This window comes from Callospermophilus lateralis, chromosome 7 (genome assembly GCF_048772815.1).
Source record: "Callospermophilus lateralis isolate mCalLat2 chromosome 7, mCalLat2.hap1, whole genome shotgun sequence".
In the NCBI taxonomy this organism is placed as follows: Eukaryota; Metazoa; Chordata; class Mammalia; order Rodentia; family Sciuridae; genus Callospermophilus; species Callospermophilus lateralis.
The window spans coordinates 99,640,045-99,658,738 of record NC_135311.1 but is presented as its reverse complement, the minus strand read 5'-3'; the positions used below and the strand labels follow the sequence as shown (position 1 = coordinate 99,658,738).

General features: G+C 41.7%; 1 protein-coding gene across 3 annotated transcripts in view; it reads right to left on the bottom strand.

The window, feature by feature from the left end:
• Dab1 (DAB adaptor protein 1) overlaps window positions 1-18,694 on the bottom strand; it is a 270,306-nt gene that overhangs the window by 109,648 nt on the left and 141,964 nt on the right. For all 3 annotated transcript variants that reach the window (XM_076862388.2, XM_076862389.2, XM_076862390.2), the window contains exon 3: window positions 13,078-13,176. In XM_076862388.2, the coding sequence (XP_076718503.1) occupies window positions 13,078-13,176 (99 nt within the window). The remainder of the gene's footprint in view (window positions 1-13,077; window positions 13,177-18,694) is intronic.

The following is an 18,694-nucleotide window of genomic DNA, read 5'->3' as shown; positions in this document are numbered from 1 at the left end:
TTTACAAATCTTATCAAGTATATCATGTTCATTTGCTTACATATTATGTGTGGTGACTGTGTAACAGCAAAATTAAAAAGCTGTTACAGAAGCTGCATAACCCGGAAAGACACATCTGTATAACATATCTACTCTTTGACCCTTTAAGAAGAAGTGTGTCCTAGTGTGGTAGTAGGAGCAAATGTGACTCCATTTTGTTTTATGACTTCATCCTGTAAAACAACCATGCCAAGTAGAAGAGTCATGACTGGAGCACGATGTTCCTTTCCTTTTGCTATAGAAACCTTTAAGAACACAAAACTACCTAATGGGGTATTGTTTTTGTAACTAGGGTAACGGGGCTCTGTTTCTGTAACTGGGGTGACTGGGCTAACTGTGATTGGTTAGGCTTCCCTCCGCTTGGCTGCACTGTCCCGCTTCTGTAACCTGGCTTGCTTGCATTGGCTAGACCCCCGAACATCCCTTTTGTGGTTTTCAGGCTTATAAGGAGTGCCCTTGCAATTGTTCGGGGCTGATCAGGGGAACAGCTTTATGTTCTGGTCAGCCGCCACCGATGTGCTTCAATAAAGGCTTGATTCGATTATACGTCAGTGGTCTGGAAGTCAGTTTATGAAACCCTGGGACGAAGCTTTAACTATAACACTAGGATTCTCAGTTCTCAGGTAAGGAAATAGAGGCCCCAATGACAGAGACTCGTGGTTTATATGCCTCTTCAGAGGCCCAAATAGTAGCTGATAAGCTTGGGTTCTAGGGCCCATCTGCATGATGACCACCTAGAGGAGTGGGACCATGATGTGGGAGGAGTTTGGGGTCTAGAGTGACCAGGTACTTCCTTTCCTGAACAGACAATGGATCACTTGCTTGCAGGAGGCCTTAAGCATTTCCTTGAAGGGTAGAGATGCCAACCTGGAAATTTCCAACCTGGAGTTGGAAAGAACATGGACTTTGCATACAGCATGCTGGGGCAGTTTTCAACTCCCGACTTGCAGCATGTTTGTTCTTGCGTAAGTTGCTGAACTTCTCTGGTCTCAGTTTCCACATCTGTTTAATGGACATAATACCCTCTTAGTTGAGGTCTTAAAAGAGTGAAACAAATGTGATCCAGCATGTAAAAGCAGCTGGCACAGCAAATATGATCTCCTCCCTCTTTGAAGACTAGGACTGGTAGGAAGAGCTGATATTTCTGTGTTTACCAAGGATGCTTTTGAAGTTCTCATGGGCTCTCCTTCCAGGGTATTATGAACATCCTTTCTCCTCAGTAATGAGTTTCATACTGTTCTGGAAAGTATCTCACAGAGGCAATCTTCCCAACATTGTCAATTTCTAAACAGACTAGTGTTGATTTGTGGCAATAAACTTTTTTTTTTTTGTAATAAGTTAAAATGCAATATCATCCAACAAAACACTAAACATACAGAGACCAAATTTTTCTCCTTAGCGGTTTGGATCAGTAGATCTCAGGCAGCTCTGGGGCATATGAAAGCCCGGAACATTGAGGAGGATTAGCCAGGCATACAGGGATGGCATGGAGAGGAAAGATTGTAAAAAGAAAGATAAAATATAGAAGACGTGGAACCAGAAGATGCTTCCTACTTCCTGCCTTGGGAACATTAGAGAAGGATTGAGACCTCTCCAGGGTGATGCTCCATTACAGACTTTTGCAAATAGTTTGCTGTGAAGCCTCACTTCTCTTTGGGTTCTTAGCTCCCACCAGAGGGTCCTGGTACCCCATCAATGGATAATGCTGAGTCAGGCCCAACCTTCTTCCTGCCCTCACTGTACGGTGACCTGGCGTCCTTGTCAGGCAGCATCCCAGGTTCTAATGTGTGGCCAGACAGGGTGTGTCATCGCAAGTTAACCTAGTCATAGTTTCCTTCTTCCCTCCAGCCCTCTCTTTCCTTCTGTCACCACCATTATGCCTTCTCCTGTATTGTCAATGATCAGTTAGCACTTTTGTTACATAGCAGGGCCTCCTACACCAGGTCCTTCAGATAATACAGTGGAGAGATGGGAGCTTGTGATCTGATGGTGACCTGATCTGAGTTGACCGTTACAACCCAGGTGTGCTGGGAAAAAGGAAACCAGAGGGTGCTGTAGGGGCATTATGAAACCACTTCTGTTTAGAGGGACCAGGAAGACTACACAGGAGATAGACCAATGTAGCTAGTAATGTAGTATTATTTAACATCTCAGTATTATTTAACAAGTTTTTCTTATGCTAGGCACTAATTTTTATAGGACTCTATTAATCTTTTACCAACCCTAAGATATCAATATTTTTATCACCACCATCTTACAGATGAGTAGCAAAGGCATAAAGACATTAAGAAAATTGCCTTGAACTATCATATGATCCAGTGATCCCACTAGTTGGATCTATACTGCATCCACAGAAAATGAAATCAGTGTTATCAAAGAGGTGACACACTGCCCTTTGTGTCCAAGCTAGCATAACTCACAAGAGCAAGATATGGAATCAACCTCAGTGTCTATCAATGGATTAATAGAAAAGAAAATGTAGTATTCATAAAAGAATGCAATTCAACCTTAAAAAAAACAACACACACACGAAGGAAGGAAGTCCTGTCACTTGCAACAACATGGGTGGGCCTGGGGGATATTATGCTGTGAGAAGTTAGTAAGCCGGCTACATGATCACGTTGGTATGTGGGATCTAAAGAGGTCAAAGCCACAGAGGCAGGAACTACCATGGTGATTACTGAGGACCAAGTGAGTTAGGAGAAATGGGGCAATGTTAGCTAGAGCACACGAGGCTCCACCTAAACAGGAAATCTCAAGAGAGAGATTGTACAACATGGTGACTCTAGAGAATGTCACTCTCAAACATGGTGCCTTGGAGTGCTGCACATCTGAGGGTGTGAGAATCACTAGAAGCTGAAGAGGCGGGGCTCTGAAGTTCCCCGATCTACCTGAAGACTGGATCCCCCAAAGGAGAACACCATGGCCTGTCTTCTCCCTGTCACTTCATCAAGGAAGAAGATTAGACTCAGAGCAAGGAAGAGATTGGAAGTCAAACTCTGCCTCAGGCCACTGTCTGTTCATTGGATCCTTTCTTTTAAAAATCCTTTATTTTATCTGCCTTTAGAATTGCCCGTAGTCCCCACTCCCTCCATCTTATGACAAAGGGCCTATAGGTTTCTAAATGTCACTGGTCATCGGGTGCCCACCTTGTAGCAGTGCCCAAGTGCACACAATACATCTGTATATCTTCCCTCCTGCTCATTTATCTATTGTCAGTTCACTTCTCAGACTCAATACTGAACCACAGCAGGCGATACAGAGAATGTCCTCTCATTCCTATAACAATGCATTGTACATTTGAAAATTTCTGATGGTAGATTTTAAATGTTGACATGACTCTATAATGTATACATAACACACCATGTTGTAGGTAGTAAACATATATAAACTGCATTTGTCAATTTGAAAATTATAATTTGGAAAAGAAACACTGCTTTCTACTCACACAGCTAGTCATTGCTGACCTAAGGAAATGCACATCTTGAATCTGTGTTCCTACATTCTCTCATCTCCCACCTCTGGTTCTAGGGCTATATTAATGAAGAGCAGGCTATGGGTTCAGGCAGACCCAATTTGAATCCTGCCTGGAGGATGAAGTGCTTAAAGAACTTAGTTTCATAAAGCACCTGGCCTGGATTAAAGGCTTGATAAATGGCAATGTTTCTGTGTGGCTGCTGTTTTTATTACTGTTATCACTGGACTCTGAAAGATGGTGAGATGATCATTAGTTGAAGAAGACAAAAGATATCCAGGGTGGAGTGGTCATCCTGAACACACACAGAGGCTGGACAGAGCATGGTACGTGCAGTGCAGAAAGCAGCAAAATGGGAGTCCTAAATTTCTGTTATCCATGGACAATATCCTCAGATCCCTACGAATGGCTGGGCAGGGTGTGCACCACACATCTCCAAGGGAGAACAAGTCAGTCTAGTATCAAAACTCTATATATTTATTGCAACAGTTTCCTAGTAAGTGGGAATGAATGTGAAAAAAGGTACCTTTTCCCGATTTACACAAAAGCATCGTATGAGCTGAGTGGCCTTGCACTCACTACCTGTGTGTATAACAAGTGCAGCTTTGGGGCCAGAGTGGACACAGAATAATAACCATGGCTGCAGAAGACAATTCAATCAGAATTGTTGGTCTGAAAGTCCAAGATCTGGTCTTATCCACTTTCTCAGTTCACTTTTCACTGAGACGAATCTCACACCCTCTCCTCCAGAACTACCAAAGGCCACCTTCTGCCCTGTACTTACCCCATCATGATCTTTCCACATTGAGACTTTAATGAAAACTCTTCCTGGACACTCTCCCTCCTTTTTTTTTTTTTTTTTAAACTTCAGACCCTGCTGATCCTTCTTCCTAAATCATTCTGTTTTTATTTTCATATGGAAAAACTATTTCTTCTTCTGATCTCTCATGCTAATTTTATACCTTTCTCTTATCACATTCTGATGAGTTGTACAACTCCTAGACCACCTCCTCGTTGATGGAAAGTTTTCAGGCTGGCTTGTCCTTGTCCACCAAGTTGAATGTCCCTTGGGCTTAGCAAAAACTCATGAATGTAAATTGGTGCAACCATTCTGGAAAGCGGTGTGGAGATTCCTCAGAAAATTTGGAATGTAACCACCATTTGACTCAGCTATCCCACTCCTTGGTTTATACCCAAAGGACTTAAAATCAGCATATTACAGTGATGCAGCCATATCAATGATTATAGCACCTCAATTCACAATAGCTAAATTATGGAACCAGCCTAGGTGCCCTTCAACAGATGAAACGTGGTATATGTACACAAAGGAATACTATTTAGCATTAAATAAGAACGTGGCATTTGCCTATAAGTGGATGGAGTTGGAGAATATCATGCTAAGTGAAATAAACCAATTCCAAAAAACCAAAGGCCGAATGTTCTCTCTGATATGTGGATGCTGACACACCATAAGAGGACAGAGAGAACAGAAGTTCACTGGATTAGACAAAGGAGAATGAAGGGAAGAGAGGAGGATGGGAATAGGAAAGACAGTTTGAATCTGACATAACTTTCCTATGTTCATATATGGACGCACAACCAGTGTAATTCAACCTCATGTACAACCACAAGAATGGGAAGCTGTACTCCATGTATGCATGATATGTCAAAATACACTCTACTGTCATGTATACACACACACACACACACACACACACAACACAACCACTCATGAATGAATGAATGAACAAATTAACTAAAATGGTAGCATGGTCTGGACAAGTTCTCAGCCAACCTTATCTGACCTCAAACTCCCTTTCCATAACAAATATTGTCATTCATCAAGCCTTACTCCAGTTCCTTCTTTCATTGTCTGGAAACAATCAGATAGTCTACCTATATACATGAAGTTTAATATAGCTACACACAAATCAAATTATCCTAATTAAAACATACAGGAGAAATAAAAGATGGTTTCTGACCTAAAAATGTGAATTTCTTTTCTTTTCTTTTCTTTTTTTTTTTTTTTTAGTGGTGCTAGGTAATGAACCCAGGGCCTTGGGCATGCAAGGCAAGCACTCTACCAACTGAGCTGTATCCCCAGCCCCTAAAAATGTGAATTTCTATGCATAAATGCTTAATTACAACTTTAATAGAGGAAGATAATGACATAGTCATATTTTTGTATCTCCCAGTGAATAAACTTGGGATTAAGAGAGGATTTAAATCAATAGTGATGACACTCCTTTGTTTCTATGTGACATTACTAAACAAAGACCAAACAAGCAGAATCACAGCAAAAGCCACAGCCACCCATGAAGCTGACAGAGCAGGGCCACCTTGGCCACTCAAACACAAAGAGTATCGGAATGTTTGGCTTTTCCAAAAGTATGAACAACCTTGACAAGATCCCAACAGAACACGTCTTTCTCTTGGTTTAATTGCATTTCTAAAAAATTTCCATGTCACAAATATAGTGTAAAAATATATTTTTAAATATAAAACATAGGGCTAGATATTAGATTCAAGTAATCACGGGGTTTTCAACTCTATGAATGTCTGGTGAACAATTTGGAAGTCACAGAGCTCAGGAAAGAACCTGTTGAGGTGGAAGTCTGTCCTGAGCATTGTGGAATGTCCAGCAGCCTTGGCCCCCAGCAACCTTGACCCCTATCAACTGAATTCCTGCATCATGCCCCCTCACCGAAAGTCACCAAAAATGCCTCTGCTCACCAAACATGACTATGTGAGTTTCTTAAACACTCCCCAGGTAGCAGAATGAGCCACGTGGAGAATCTCTGGAATAAAAGAAAGGAACTGAGCACAAGAATTATTAAGTTTAAATTTGAATTCTATTTCTGCTACAAAGAGTAACTTTGGACAAGTCACTTAGCCACAGGTACCCCAGTTGACACCTGTAAAATGGGGATAATAAAAACTTCCAAGAATTATTAGGTGTCAAATGATACCAATCCAGGAAAGCCACTGGCCACGAACCATACAGCCACGTTTCCAGGCCCATCATTAGCCCCAGTCATGGAAAGTCTCATGACACTGGAACATCCCAGAGCCACCAGGGCCCTACTCCTGGTTCTACAGCTCCTCTCTTCCTGTCTCCCTCTCTGAGAACAGTTTCTCTTCCTTGACCTTGACTGCCCTCTCCAATCCATGCTGGAAACACACAGCTAGAACTGGAGGAAGAGCAGACCTATTTTTAATGAGTCACAACTGAGAGGACATCTGGTTTTAACTGAGGAATAAATTACCAAATCAGTCCTAAAATGCAAGTATGGCCATTGCATGGAAAACACAACTGCCCGTCTCTTTTGGGGGACAGTGTTGACTCCTCAGCGGCTTTCTACCCCTCATGTGCTGTGCCCTTGGGATTCTGTGAACATTTGCTGGTTCTTCATCTCTAAGTCATTTTATTTCCAGTGCAATAAATACTACCGAGAACCTGCTACACGTGAGTCGCTGTGCTAACTAGATAGACAACAGTGATAAACAAAGAGATAGGCCTTATTCATCTGTGTGGTTACAGAGGCACTCAATAAATATTTCCTGGAGGAAAGAAGGAAATACCACATGCATCTTTCTCTGTTAGACATCCTGCCTTCAGAAATACTGTGCTCTCTTTCCTGACTTACCTACCTGATGTTTCCCAAGCCACCCCTCTAGAGCCAAGCCAGGGTGCCCTTTTCCATGAAAACCCTCAGGAATGTTCTAGACTAAAGTGAGGCCTCAATCACTGAGCATGGACAATTCTGCTCACATGGGAGCCTTGGCCACTCTCAGTTCACTCTGAGACACAAGACTATGAATGCCTCCGGGACAAGGGCCACATCTTATTCATCTTTAAATCCCCAGGAAGCAGAGCTGCACACAGACAGAAACCCAGAGTGCTACCATGTAATCATCTGAGGGCTACCCCGTCAACATGGCATCCACCCGAGACAAGCATGACGGGATGCCACAGGTCACTCCACCTGTCCATCTTCACCAGAGAACCCTCATGGGAAGGAGAGGGAGCAACAGTAACAGCCCAAGATGACACTGATCTGGCCTCACTATGTATGTTAAAGGAAATCACTTACAAAATCTGGCATGTTATTATTGGTGACTCCTTACTAGTACCAGGGACTCTGGACCCGACTGTGTGGGATTGAAGCCCAGTTCTGCCATGGATTCGCAGTGTGAACAAGCAAAAGTCGCGTGAGATTGTGGCAAGAAGGATGTGGTAACATCTCAAAAAGCTGATGCAGACTGCTGCCCTCCATTGTAAGAGACTTATCTTAGGGTGCCTGTCCAATTGTTAATTTTTATGGCATAAAATTGTAATAATTCTAAGGAAAAAAATTTTAAGTGGAAAGTGAATGAAATCAATGAGGTTCACTGGAAAGATATGGGTCTTCAACTTGGGTGGTGTGTCTTGGGTCTACAGCCAGGCCAGGGTCACACCCAGAGCCTCAGTTTCCTCATCTGTAAAATAAAAAGGACATCACTTGTGCCTTGAGATCCATTGGTCTGGGTATTTTATCTACTCCTGATCTGCTTCTGTTCCTGTGATTACTAATAACCAAAAGGTTATGTGTGACATTTTCTGCTTTCTCACTGATTCCTTTGATAGACCAGCAATGCCTAGTCTATCTGCAAATATAAACAGCTTTCAGTATTGATTTATTCCTGGCAACATGCTAATAACAAAATAAGATTTACTCATATAAGGATTGGGATCAGGAGTTCTTTGAAATTCAAGACAGGGTGTAAATTGCTGCAAAGGGTCTCTTTAATTGGGATCAAAACATTTTTGACAGCTTTTGGATTTAAAAATTCTAGCTATTGTCACGTTCTGAAAATGTTTCTTTCCTAGTTTTTTCTTTTTTTTTTTTAAATGCAATCAAGCTTGAGCCAAAAAAAAAAAAAAAAAAAAAAAAAAAAATACCTTAGACCAGATAAACAACTAAGGTTTGTCATTCCATATGACAAAGGCCCAGTTTTCCATTTCTTTGATATGGAGAGCAAAATACTTCACTGAGATTCCTATGCTGCACAGTTCAGTCAGTCCCCTGCTGGGTAAGGACAAAGGTTCAGTAAACTGTTTCTGCTCATAATCTCCTAGAGGTTTTTCAAATAAAAAACATCAATAGGTACTATTTTAAGGGAGAAACAGAATCCTAAAACTCATCTCAGAAGTCAGTTTGGATGTGACTTTGCTCATCACCGCATCCTCTACCTACTCCCTTCAACAATGTACTATGGGTCTCTTATGGCTTGGCTACCCCCAGCGCCAGTGAACTCAGATCTATTTGACTCAGGTCTGCCTGCCAGAAGAGTCATTTTACTGACAAACTGAAACCGTTTTCTAGAAACTTCTATCAACAAGTCCTGGTTGCAACTGGTTCAAAATTTCATTCTCTGATCATAAGGAACAAGTTGGGTCCTTGTATCAGATACTCTGGAGTCTCATCGTCTGTTCTTGAGATGTAAACAAATTCAGTCCTTTTGACCGTCTTCCTGGGACTTGTGCTGAGGCATATTAACAAGCTCAGGTTGCAGAAGCTCCATGCTACAGAGGCCGGATGTTAATCAAACAGAACTGGAGGAGGCTAAGCCAGACAGAAAACATTTAACTGCCTCCTTCCTGATTCTCCACTAGGGATCTGACATTTTCTTCACAAAGCCAAATGGCTTTGGGCTGAAATGATGATTTTACTGTTGTTTTCTTTGTGTCCAGCTAAGGCCTCAGAAATTGTGCTTCAAGGTTTGATGGTATCTTTTGTGTGTGTGTGTGTTGTGGTGGTGGGGGGGCAGTTTAGCCACCTCTGAGAGAGGAAGTACATAAAGGTACAGAATGCAGACGACTCCTCATTAGTAAAAATCCAGACATTAAAATTTTAATTATCTGGGAAGAGCCTATTTGATGGATGGGGATAGGGTAAAATATCGAAGTGTGAAAGAGGTTCCCAAAACAAGATAAAATGCCAGATACCCCGCACCCCTGCTTCTGTCCCTGTCGTCCCAGTGATGGACAGGGCTGGGAATGAGAATGGCCTAGAGATAATATCATAACATTGGGACACATAAATCACTGTGAAAGTATCTCTCAGTTGGGCTTGGTCCACGGTGCTGGGCTCCCATAAAGGACACTAAAGGACCAGCAGTGTTCTCCAAGTTTGTACAAGTTCCAAGTTGACCTCTGGCATACTTCAGGACCCTGGGAGGACATGTCTGTGTCTGGAAGACTTGGCCCAGCAGAGTTTTCAGTTCCCCAACTGACCTGGTCCTCCTCATCACACTTGCCAATATCTTTTCTAAAATGTGAGGTTAAAAACTGAGCGCAGGGAACTGGGGTGGTGGCTCAGTGGTGGAGTGCTTGCCAGCACGTGTAAGGCACTGGGTTTGATCCTCAGCACCATATAAAAATAAATAAATAAAATAAAGGCATTCTACCCATCACAACTTAAACCAACAGACAAGCCAACAAAAAAACGAGCACAGGGGGCTAGGGATGTGGCTCAAGCGGTGGCGCACTCGCCTGGCATGCGTGCGGCCCGGGTTCGATCCTCAATACAAACAAAAATGTTGTGTTTGCCGAAAGCTAAAAAAAAAAAATAAATATTAAAATTCTCTCTCTCTCTCTCTAAAAAAAAAAAAAAAAAATTAAAAAAAAACAAAAACAAAAACGAGTGCGGGTCTCCAAAATACAATCTTTCCAGGAAAAGACAAAAACTCATCTTGCAACAATGCTGGGTACATTGATGAGGGGAGGAGAAGCTTTTGCTAAACTCTTAATCCTGCTAAATCCAAGCCCATTTCCTACCCATGCTTGTGCCCCAATCTAAACTCCCTCTACCAAGGCCTGTATGGACAGGCCCACCTTTCCCCATGGTATGGAGGTAAACTGCATTGATTTTTGATTCATGCTAATCTGAGAATAAATCTCTGTTCTGCCTCCTGGGCGTGAGGTTGTTGTAAATAGTTTAAAATTTTCTGAATATTATGATGTTTTGGCATTTTGAAATGCATTTCTGGCTGGGGAGGCACTGCCCCCTAGGGCTGGTCAATTCTTAGACATAGCCAAGGCCCAGCCAGGAGCAAGTCTTTGGCAGGCAAATTTACCTATCCAGAGGCAGACAGAGGTGATCGTCTTCTGCCTTAATCTCCCCAGAGCAGGTACTAGGCAACTGGGGTCCACCCCTATAGCTCAGCACCAGAAAGAAGTGTTCCAACTAACCAGTCCTCAGCTATCATCCTGCTGTACTTTGAATTTTCCTATGGAAACTCTAACAAAGGCCTTGGCCTGAGGCTTCCTCCATTCCCCTCTTCTGCCTCCAGCCACCCTTGAGTCTTTCCCAAGTGACCTTGTGTGGCACACTGTGCTCCTGTCTCGGACATGTTGATAAACAAATCCCAGGGGAACTGTAGGAAGTCACTTATCTAAGATAGATAACAGGCAACATGGATAAGCAAAAGGTTCCTTGAGCCAAGTTACCTGGGTTCTAAGCCTATCTCTGGCACTGCTTATTTTCAGCAGGTCATGTCATGTTTCTGCTCTGGGTGTCTTCCAACTATAATGCAGGGACAATGATAGCATCTCTCCCTTGGGTGCTTGTGAAGAGTACTTATATAGAACTTAGGGTAATGCCGGGCACTTAATGTACACTTGATGAAGTAGCTGCTATGGTGGGTTATGTTTGAGTGTGTCCCCCAGGGGTTCACAGGCTTTAGTACTGCAATGTTGAAACATGGTTTGGAGCCTTTAAGGAGGTGTGGCATAATGGTAGGTCCTTTGCTCAATTAGGGGAGTGAGGGGACTGAGGGATCCCAGTCTCCCCCTGGCTTCCACTTTCAAGATGTGATCTCTTCTTCTTTCTCATCTGCTTGCAACTACTGGTATGCCATCAGGCCTGAGGTCCTTACCAGAGTCAAGCTGGGGGCTATGTCTTTGAACCTCTAGAACTGTGAGCTGCATACATCTATTTTCTTTATGAAGTCAGCCTGCCTCAGGTGTTTCATTATGGCCACAGAAAAGTGGATGAACACAGGAGCTATTATTATTATCATCTCACAGGACTGTTTTGAATACAAAACTGGATAATACATGTTAAAAGACCACTATAGAAGGTATTCAAAAACTGGGTTCCATTATTTTATACCATGGTAAAGTACAGATACATAAAACTTATCGTAGAAACTATTCGCAGTGTCTGGCTCAGTGGCATTAAATGTATTCACAGTTTTTTTGCAGCTGTCACCACCATCCACCTCCAGAACATTTTCATCTTCCCCAACCAAAAACCCATGTCTATCAAGCAATAGCTCCCCATCCTTCCTTTTCCTGGAAATTATCATTCCACTTTCTATCTCCACAAGCTCCACACTCTGGGTACCTCATACAAGTGGGATCACACAGGACTTGCCTTTTTGTTGTAGCTTACTTTGCTCAGCACACTGCCTTCGAGTATCACAGGTTGAAGAATGTGCTGGAATTTCCTTCTCTCTTAGATTGCATTCTATCTAGATGTGACCCTTTGTTTATTCCTCTGTCACTGGACACTGGGGTTGCTTTTATCATTTTGTTATTAGGAATAATGTTACAGCCAATATCTGCTCTATTACTAGTTGTTTAGAAGCAATTTTTCTATAGTTCTGTTCTTTCTTAAAAAAAAAAAAAATTCACTTTTAAATGATTACCTGACCACTCTCATGTTATTAGTCAGAATAAGGAAGAGAAGCAAAAACTGCAAAATGACCATGGTCAAATAACTCAGTTGGTGGAGCATTATTTATAAAGTGCTTGATAAATTATCTTTGGGAAGTTCAAAGGAGGTGATATACATGGAGGTGTTTTCTAAGCTGCATAATACTGAATGAATTAAAGACTAAAAACCCATCGGAGTGTCACTTTCTCAGTACAACAGATCACAGAATGTTTTTCTGTTTTTCCCTACCATCCATGAACGAGATTGACGGTGTCAGGCAAGCTCCGGGGATGAATCTAGGAGTTAATTGCAACTGTAAGGTTGATGAAAACACAAACCACTTCTTTGGTGGGTTCAAGAAACATATCAACCCTTACATTTCCTGGTTGGCGGTAATAGATTTTATTTTTAAGACGGAGAACTCTATTTATTCTTTTTGATTACAGCAATTGTAAGGTACTGGAGGTTAAACTCAAGAGAGCCTGGATGCTTTGACCAGTCCAAAGACCTACAATGTGTCTCCCTGTAGGATGCATGTCATCAAAGTTGCCAACACACAAAGAAATTTAACTTAAACTGTCATATTACCACCGCTCTTCAAAGCTTATCAATCTCTCCTAAGATTACCAGCATGGTGTGACACTTTTATCACAATCACACTGTAACAATCACGGTGCAGTCACACTGTGGCCAAGTCAGCAAAGAGACTTGCTTTGATGGACGATCACAGTTGATCAAGTTTGTCAGATGCTTTATGTGTTTTTATGCTTGTTTGATATTCCCGCCCAGAGAGTAGAGGCTTTTAAGGACACATCTGTCAATGGACTCAATTTCACGTCGCCAGGCGATTCTTTCACTTACCCCTGTCTTCTCATCAAAGATTTTGATCCCTCCAAAGGAGATGGTTAAAAAGATTTTCTGTTTGTGTTCTCCTTTGGAACGAGCGCCAGCAACAACGCCCTGTTGAAAGGAAGGACATGGTTTTTACCTTTATGCTTTCATTTGAAAATTCCCTCTGGTCCCCAAGGCACGTCAGAGACCATCAACCAGTGCCACCAATCATGCACACCCTTTCCCTCTGCCCTGCGATGATCTGTGCACAAAGTGCTCACATCTGCTTGATGTCTTAGAGTAATAATTGACTTAGCTGTTCCAACACGGTATAAATACATACTTGAACATTCACTCTAACCAAGATTTAGAGAATGCCTACTGTGTGCCCACATACTTAGTTCTGAGTTAGGGATCCCCAACAATACACAATATGGACCTCATAATGATATTTTCACTGGATTGTATGGTGGATATGGATTTAATCTTTTCAATAAAGGTGAGTCACTAGATATATGCCTAAATGTGATTTTATTTTTGTACTTCTGGAAAAGACTTTTGTATGAAATCAATCCTACAGATTAGAAAGAAAATAAAAGGAAAGATGCTAGACTGTATGTTTTATTTTTGTTTGGAAAAACATGATCATCACCTACTGCTTGCAATTTTTATCCAAAGACATTTTGCATTTTCTATTATTTTTTCCCCTACCATTTCTGTACTTTCAAGCAAAACACCAAATGCCTTCCATTGTTCAAAACATCTATTTCCATACTTCCCCAAACTTTTTATAAACTGATGTATGTGTGTGTGTATGTGTGTGCACATGTGCATGTATATATATCTATCTCTATAGCTGTCAAGAAGGCAAATGTCACAAAAAGTAGGAATGTTACTTTGCTTATATTCTATCCCTATTGCTTACAACAGTCCCTGGAGGATAGAAGATGCTTAGGAAATAATTGTTAAATGAATATGAACTATCTGGAGACCAACTCCCAAAGCTGATAAGATTCATGTGATGAGTAAGGATGGTTGCTTTTATAATAAATTAGACTCTGTGGCCCAGGTAAGTACAGGCTTCATACGAGGGCATACCAGGAGAGTAAAGGCATTTCTAGGGTCTACGCCAAGGGCTGTTACAGACTCTCCATTAATGTCTTGAATCTCTCCATTCCATCATGTTTGAGTCAACAGACTGTATGATTAAGCCCACCTCTCAGCAGTTACAGCACTGGGCTTTTAGAAGTAGCAAAGTCTAAAATCACATTGACTTCTGTTCCCAGGAGATAATAGTAGTTTGTGCTGTTCACAGGACAGTACATTCTCAGGACCAGGTTCTGGGAATGCGTAGTGGTGGAGAGACCTGAAAGAGGCACATCCTCTTGAATTTGTCTGCTTATCTTCACTTTGGGTGTTGAAAAATATTCTGTGCACTCAGAATATTTTATTATACTCTTGGTTCTATGTAATCCTGGACAATTACTTAGCTTATGAGTTCCACTTCCTTAAGTGTAAGTACTTTTTTTGCATTGTTAAGAGAATTAAACATTTTTTTGTAAAGTAACTAGCATGGTGTACCAGGGTACACTATCCAATTTAACAACAATGAATTTCTTCTAGTAATAAATGAATATCCATGAAAACTTTAGTCCAATCCCAGCTTGGATACCTACTAGTAGGAAATTCATCTGGCATCAGTTGCCCACTAATTCTCAAACACATGTTACTCACTGACTGACACATAAACATTAGAGTCAGAGAAAAACCTTAAAACAAAGTTTTCCAACCACGGATGAGAAATCAATGTTCCCAAAGGTGGTGGGTAGTCCTGAGATAGCACAGAGAATTAGGGGAAACGCTGAGACCATAACTCAGCCCTCCAAACTTTGTTCTGGGAGCAATAATTATTATGTTCTTTCTAGAAAAACCAGATCTCTCCAATCTAGTGTTCCTCTTCCAGCCCCAGGACTAATAGCTACCCTCTAGTTGGTAAGCCTATGGTTTACTTTCAAAGTAAAGCACTTTGTTCACCCCCCACATATCACATCTTTAATCCAATGGTCTCTAGATTGCTCATTGTGCTGTTGGATTTTGAATTCCCTGTGGATACTCTTAAGGAACATGGTGGAATGGTCAATGTACATCTTTGGAATCCCACAGGTAATTTCTGTTTCCCTTCAGTGTCATGCTCTCTGAATCCCTTAGCCAACAGAGAACCCTCTTCATGTCAAACTGCATCTCACTCATTTTCTTCCTGGCACTTATTACTATCTGGCATATCACAAAGTCATTGGTTGATTTTTCTGTCTTTGTCCAGGGGAACTTTGTCCAGGGAAAACTCACTTGTGCATACCTGGTTCTGAGAATGGGACCTAGCATACAGCAGGCACTCAAGGAGAAGTGAGACGGCTTTCCCTCATTTAGGTAGTAAATGAGAGGACAAGTCAAATGTTGAACCTAGGAAAATTTGACTTTGAAATTGGTGTTGTTGACTGCATTTGAGTAAAATAGCATATGCTGCCACCACACCATACCCAACCTCAAGTATCCAGATGAGACAGAATAAGCAGCCCCCTGGTGTGCTCTGAATGTGTCTCCCCAAATTCATGTGTTGAAACTTAACTGCCAATGTGATTTCATTTAGGAGGTGATTAAGTTACAAGGGCAAAACCCTCATAGAGGGGATTTGGGCCCCCATAAAACGGCTTGAGGAATGCATTGTTCCCTTTTGGATCTTTGTAGTTCTGCCACATGAAAACAGTGTTCATCCCCTCCAGAGAACTCCACTAAGAGGCACACCTTAGAGACAGAGGCTGGACCTTCACCAGACCCTGAACTGCTGGCACCTTGATTTTGGGAGTGGCCAGTATCCAGAACTGTCAGGGAATACATTTCTGTTCTCAATAAATTAGCCAGTTCTGGGTATTTTGATTTAGCAGCACAAATGGACTAAGAGAGCACCTTATTAGAGGAAAGGATTGAGAGAACTGATTCAGAGAGGAGGAGAGCCCCTCCTCCTTTATTCCTCCCAGGGAAGGATGTCTCAGGACAGGGCAGGGAAAGGGTTGCACCTTTGGCCAGGAAGAGTAGCTTTAATGTCTCTAACTCCAAGATGAATCCTCACAGTCCCTAGGCTTGCAGAATCCTGGAATATCAGATAGCAGTACTTCCTGGTACATGGCAATGCCTAATAGATATCAAGGCTATCTGTGCTTGCTGGTTCCAAGTACCTGTCAAAGACTCTCTGGTAGAAGATTGTGGTACATAAAAAAGAATGGAAAGAGTCAATATGCATGTTCCTGCAGGCTTGGTGCTTGGGCTGCTGGTCTTGGCTTTACGTGATAAATGAAAGAGAGAAGGAGTACCCACATGGTGCAATCTTTTTGGAAATAAAAGTCCAATTTTATTAGCCATTCTTTCCCTTGTAAAACAGGACTCTGCATAAAGCTCTGAAAATCTGCACTAAATCTAGGCAGGCCTGCCACCACAGCATGCCTCGGGGACTCTTCTTCCATAACAATATCCACTGTGTTATGTAGCACTAGTGGGGGTGCAGAACACAGCCCTGGTTGGGGAGTTTGATGCTGCCTATGTAGGTGCCATCTGGGCCTCTGTACCTAATATCAGCCACCTGTCCCCATAAGTTAACACTGGAAACCAGGAAATTGGGACATCAAACATTTTATTGGGTGTCTACTCTATGTTAGACGTTTTCTTATGTGTCATTTTATTTAGCGCATACCACAGTTTTGGGAAGTAAGAATTATCTCCTTTAATTCATAGATAAGGAAACATGAGATTAAGGGTCAAGTGACCATCCTAAACCTAAAGAAGAAAGTCACTGAAGTGGAATTAAGGCAGTGATCTTTCTGATTCTAAATGTAGAAGTCTTTCTACTATAACCCCCTCTTCTCAAAAAGATTTTTTTCTGGGAAACAGGTTTTTAAAAATTGACCATGCTATGAAGCATGCCATATTAAAATGTGTCCCAAAATTTCTGAAAAGAGCTCAGTGGAGAAGAGGAACTCTAAAAGCGAGAACCACCTTTCTTTCCCTATAACTGTTGGAACAGTTTAATGAACTTATGTGCATAACACTGTCAGCATGGAATGCAGGGGACAATGGTCCATGATCCTTATCATTATTGCCTGAACTATTATTGATATTTCTTAGCAACACCATGTGCTAGGTGTTGTATGATATGGCTGGCATGGATATCCCAAAGAATACCCAGGTAGGCAGTGTCTTAGGGGAGGAAATTACCCTAGAGAAAGGGTCAGCATGGCCAGGCAGGATTAACAGGCTGTCTATTCAGCTCAGAGGATGCTTTGACCATTAGTTAAGATGAAATACAAGAAAGGACTTTGAGAACACTCCCACAGCAAGGAGCATGCACTCAATATCATGACTGTGATCTCCATGGAACACATAAAGCACGTATGTAAACACAACAGGCTACAGATATGAATACTGAAAACCTTAGGATGATATTTCAGAAAGCCCCACATTATAAACTTAGTCTCTTGTTCCTAGCCCTGTTAGTTACTAGCTTGACAATCTTAGAGGGAAATATCCATCTTAAATTTCATTTTTCCTAGTTAAAAAGGGATGATCAATAACTTTCTCTCTTCTGCTTTGTGCCCTGAGACAGTCCCATGCAGACTCTATTTCCTGGTGTCTGAGTCTTCCTTCCCTCTGGCTTCCAGTTAAGTTCCACTATGAAAGATATAGACAGGAGATCAGAGGGTGGAAGGAGGGAGACATCGGGGTATTTTTCTTGACTTCTCTTTGTTGATCTGTATCTCTGGTTGTAGTTTTTTTTTTTTTTTTTTTTTTTTTTTTTTTTTAATTGAGGAAGGGGCCTTCCTTATCTGTCCTATTTTTCCTAGGTTCCAGTAAAGATGTTTTTTTTTTTTTTTTTTTTTTTCCATAAGTTCCTAGGAGTGGAAACAGCCTCTCACTATTGTGAGACTCTGGGTGCCTCACCACCCCTTGCCACCTTGCCTTCCCTTTGCAAATATCTCTTTCATTAAAGTGTCCTCATCTGACCTGGGTAGGGTGAATTCTGCCTTCCAGGACCCTGAGTGACATACTTGAGGTTCTGTACTCAGCTTGCCAGGCACTGTCTTTGGGAGATGGCATCTTCTTCTGTGATTTCAATCATCATTGTTTTATCAAATGTCTGAAAGTTGATTATCTGAGAAGCCAATGGCTGCGGCTATTAGCTTATGGGTAGGAGATTAAAATCAATTTATGAATCAAGATGAATTAATTGCAACTACAAAACACAATATAATTAAGAGCTAAACTATGTCTTGTCAAACACTGGGCCTCTGGAGATCTAGGTTTGAGTTCTCTCACACTCAATGAAGATGGCGAGGCAAATTCTTTAACCTCTCACAACCTCAAGTTTGTTGGTTATAAAACAGGAGGCTGATGGTTATCTCATGATTGGTTATCTCATAATATCAAAAAGAGATAATACACATGACAGCGCTTTCTTGGCTCTAAGTTGAAATATGACAATGACAATGATGATGGTGATGATGGTATGCCTGGCACCCAGGCAGTGCCACTCACGCTCACAACATGAATCCCCTCTAAAACCTCTGTAATCCAAGACAAAAGCCCCGTGACAGGAAAA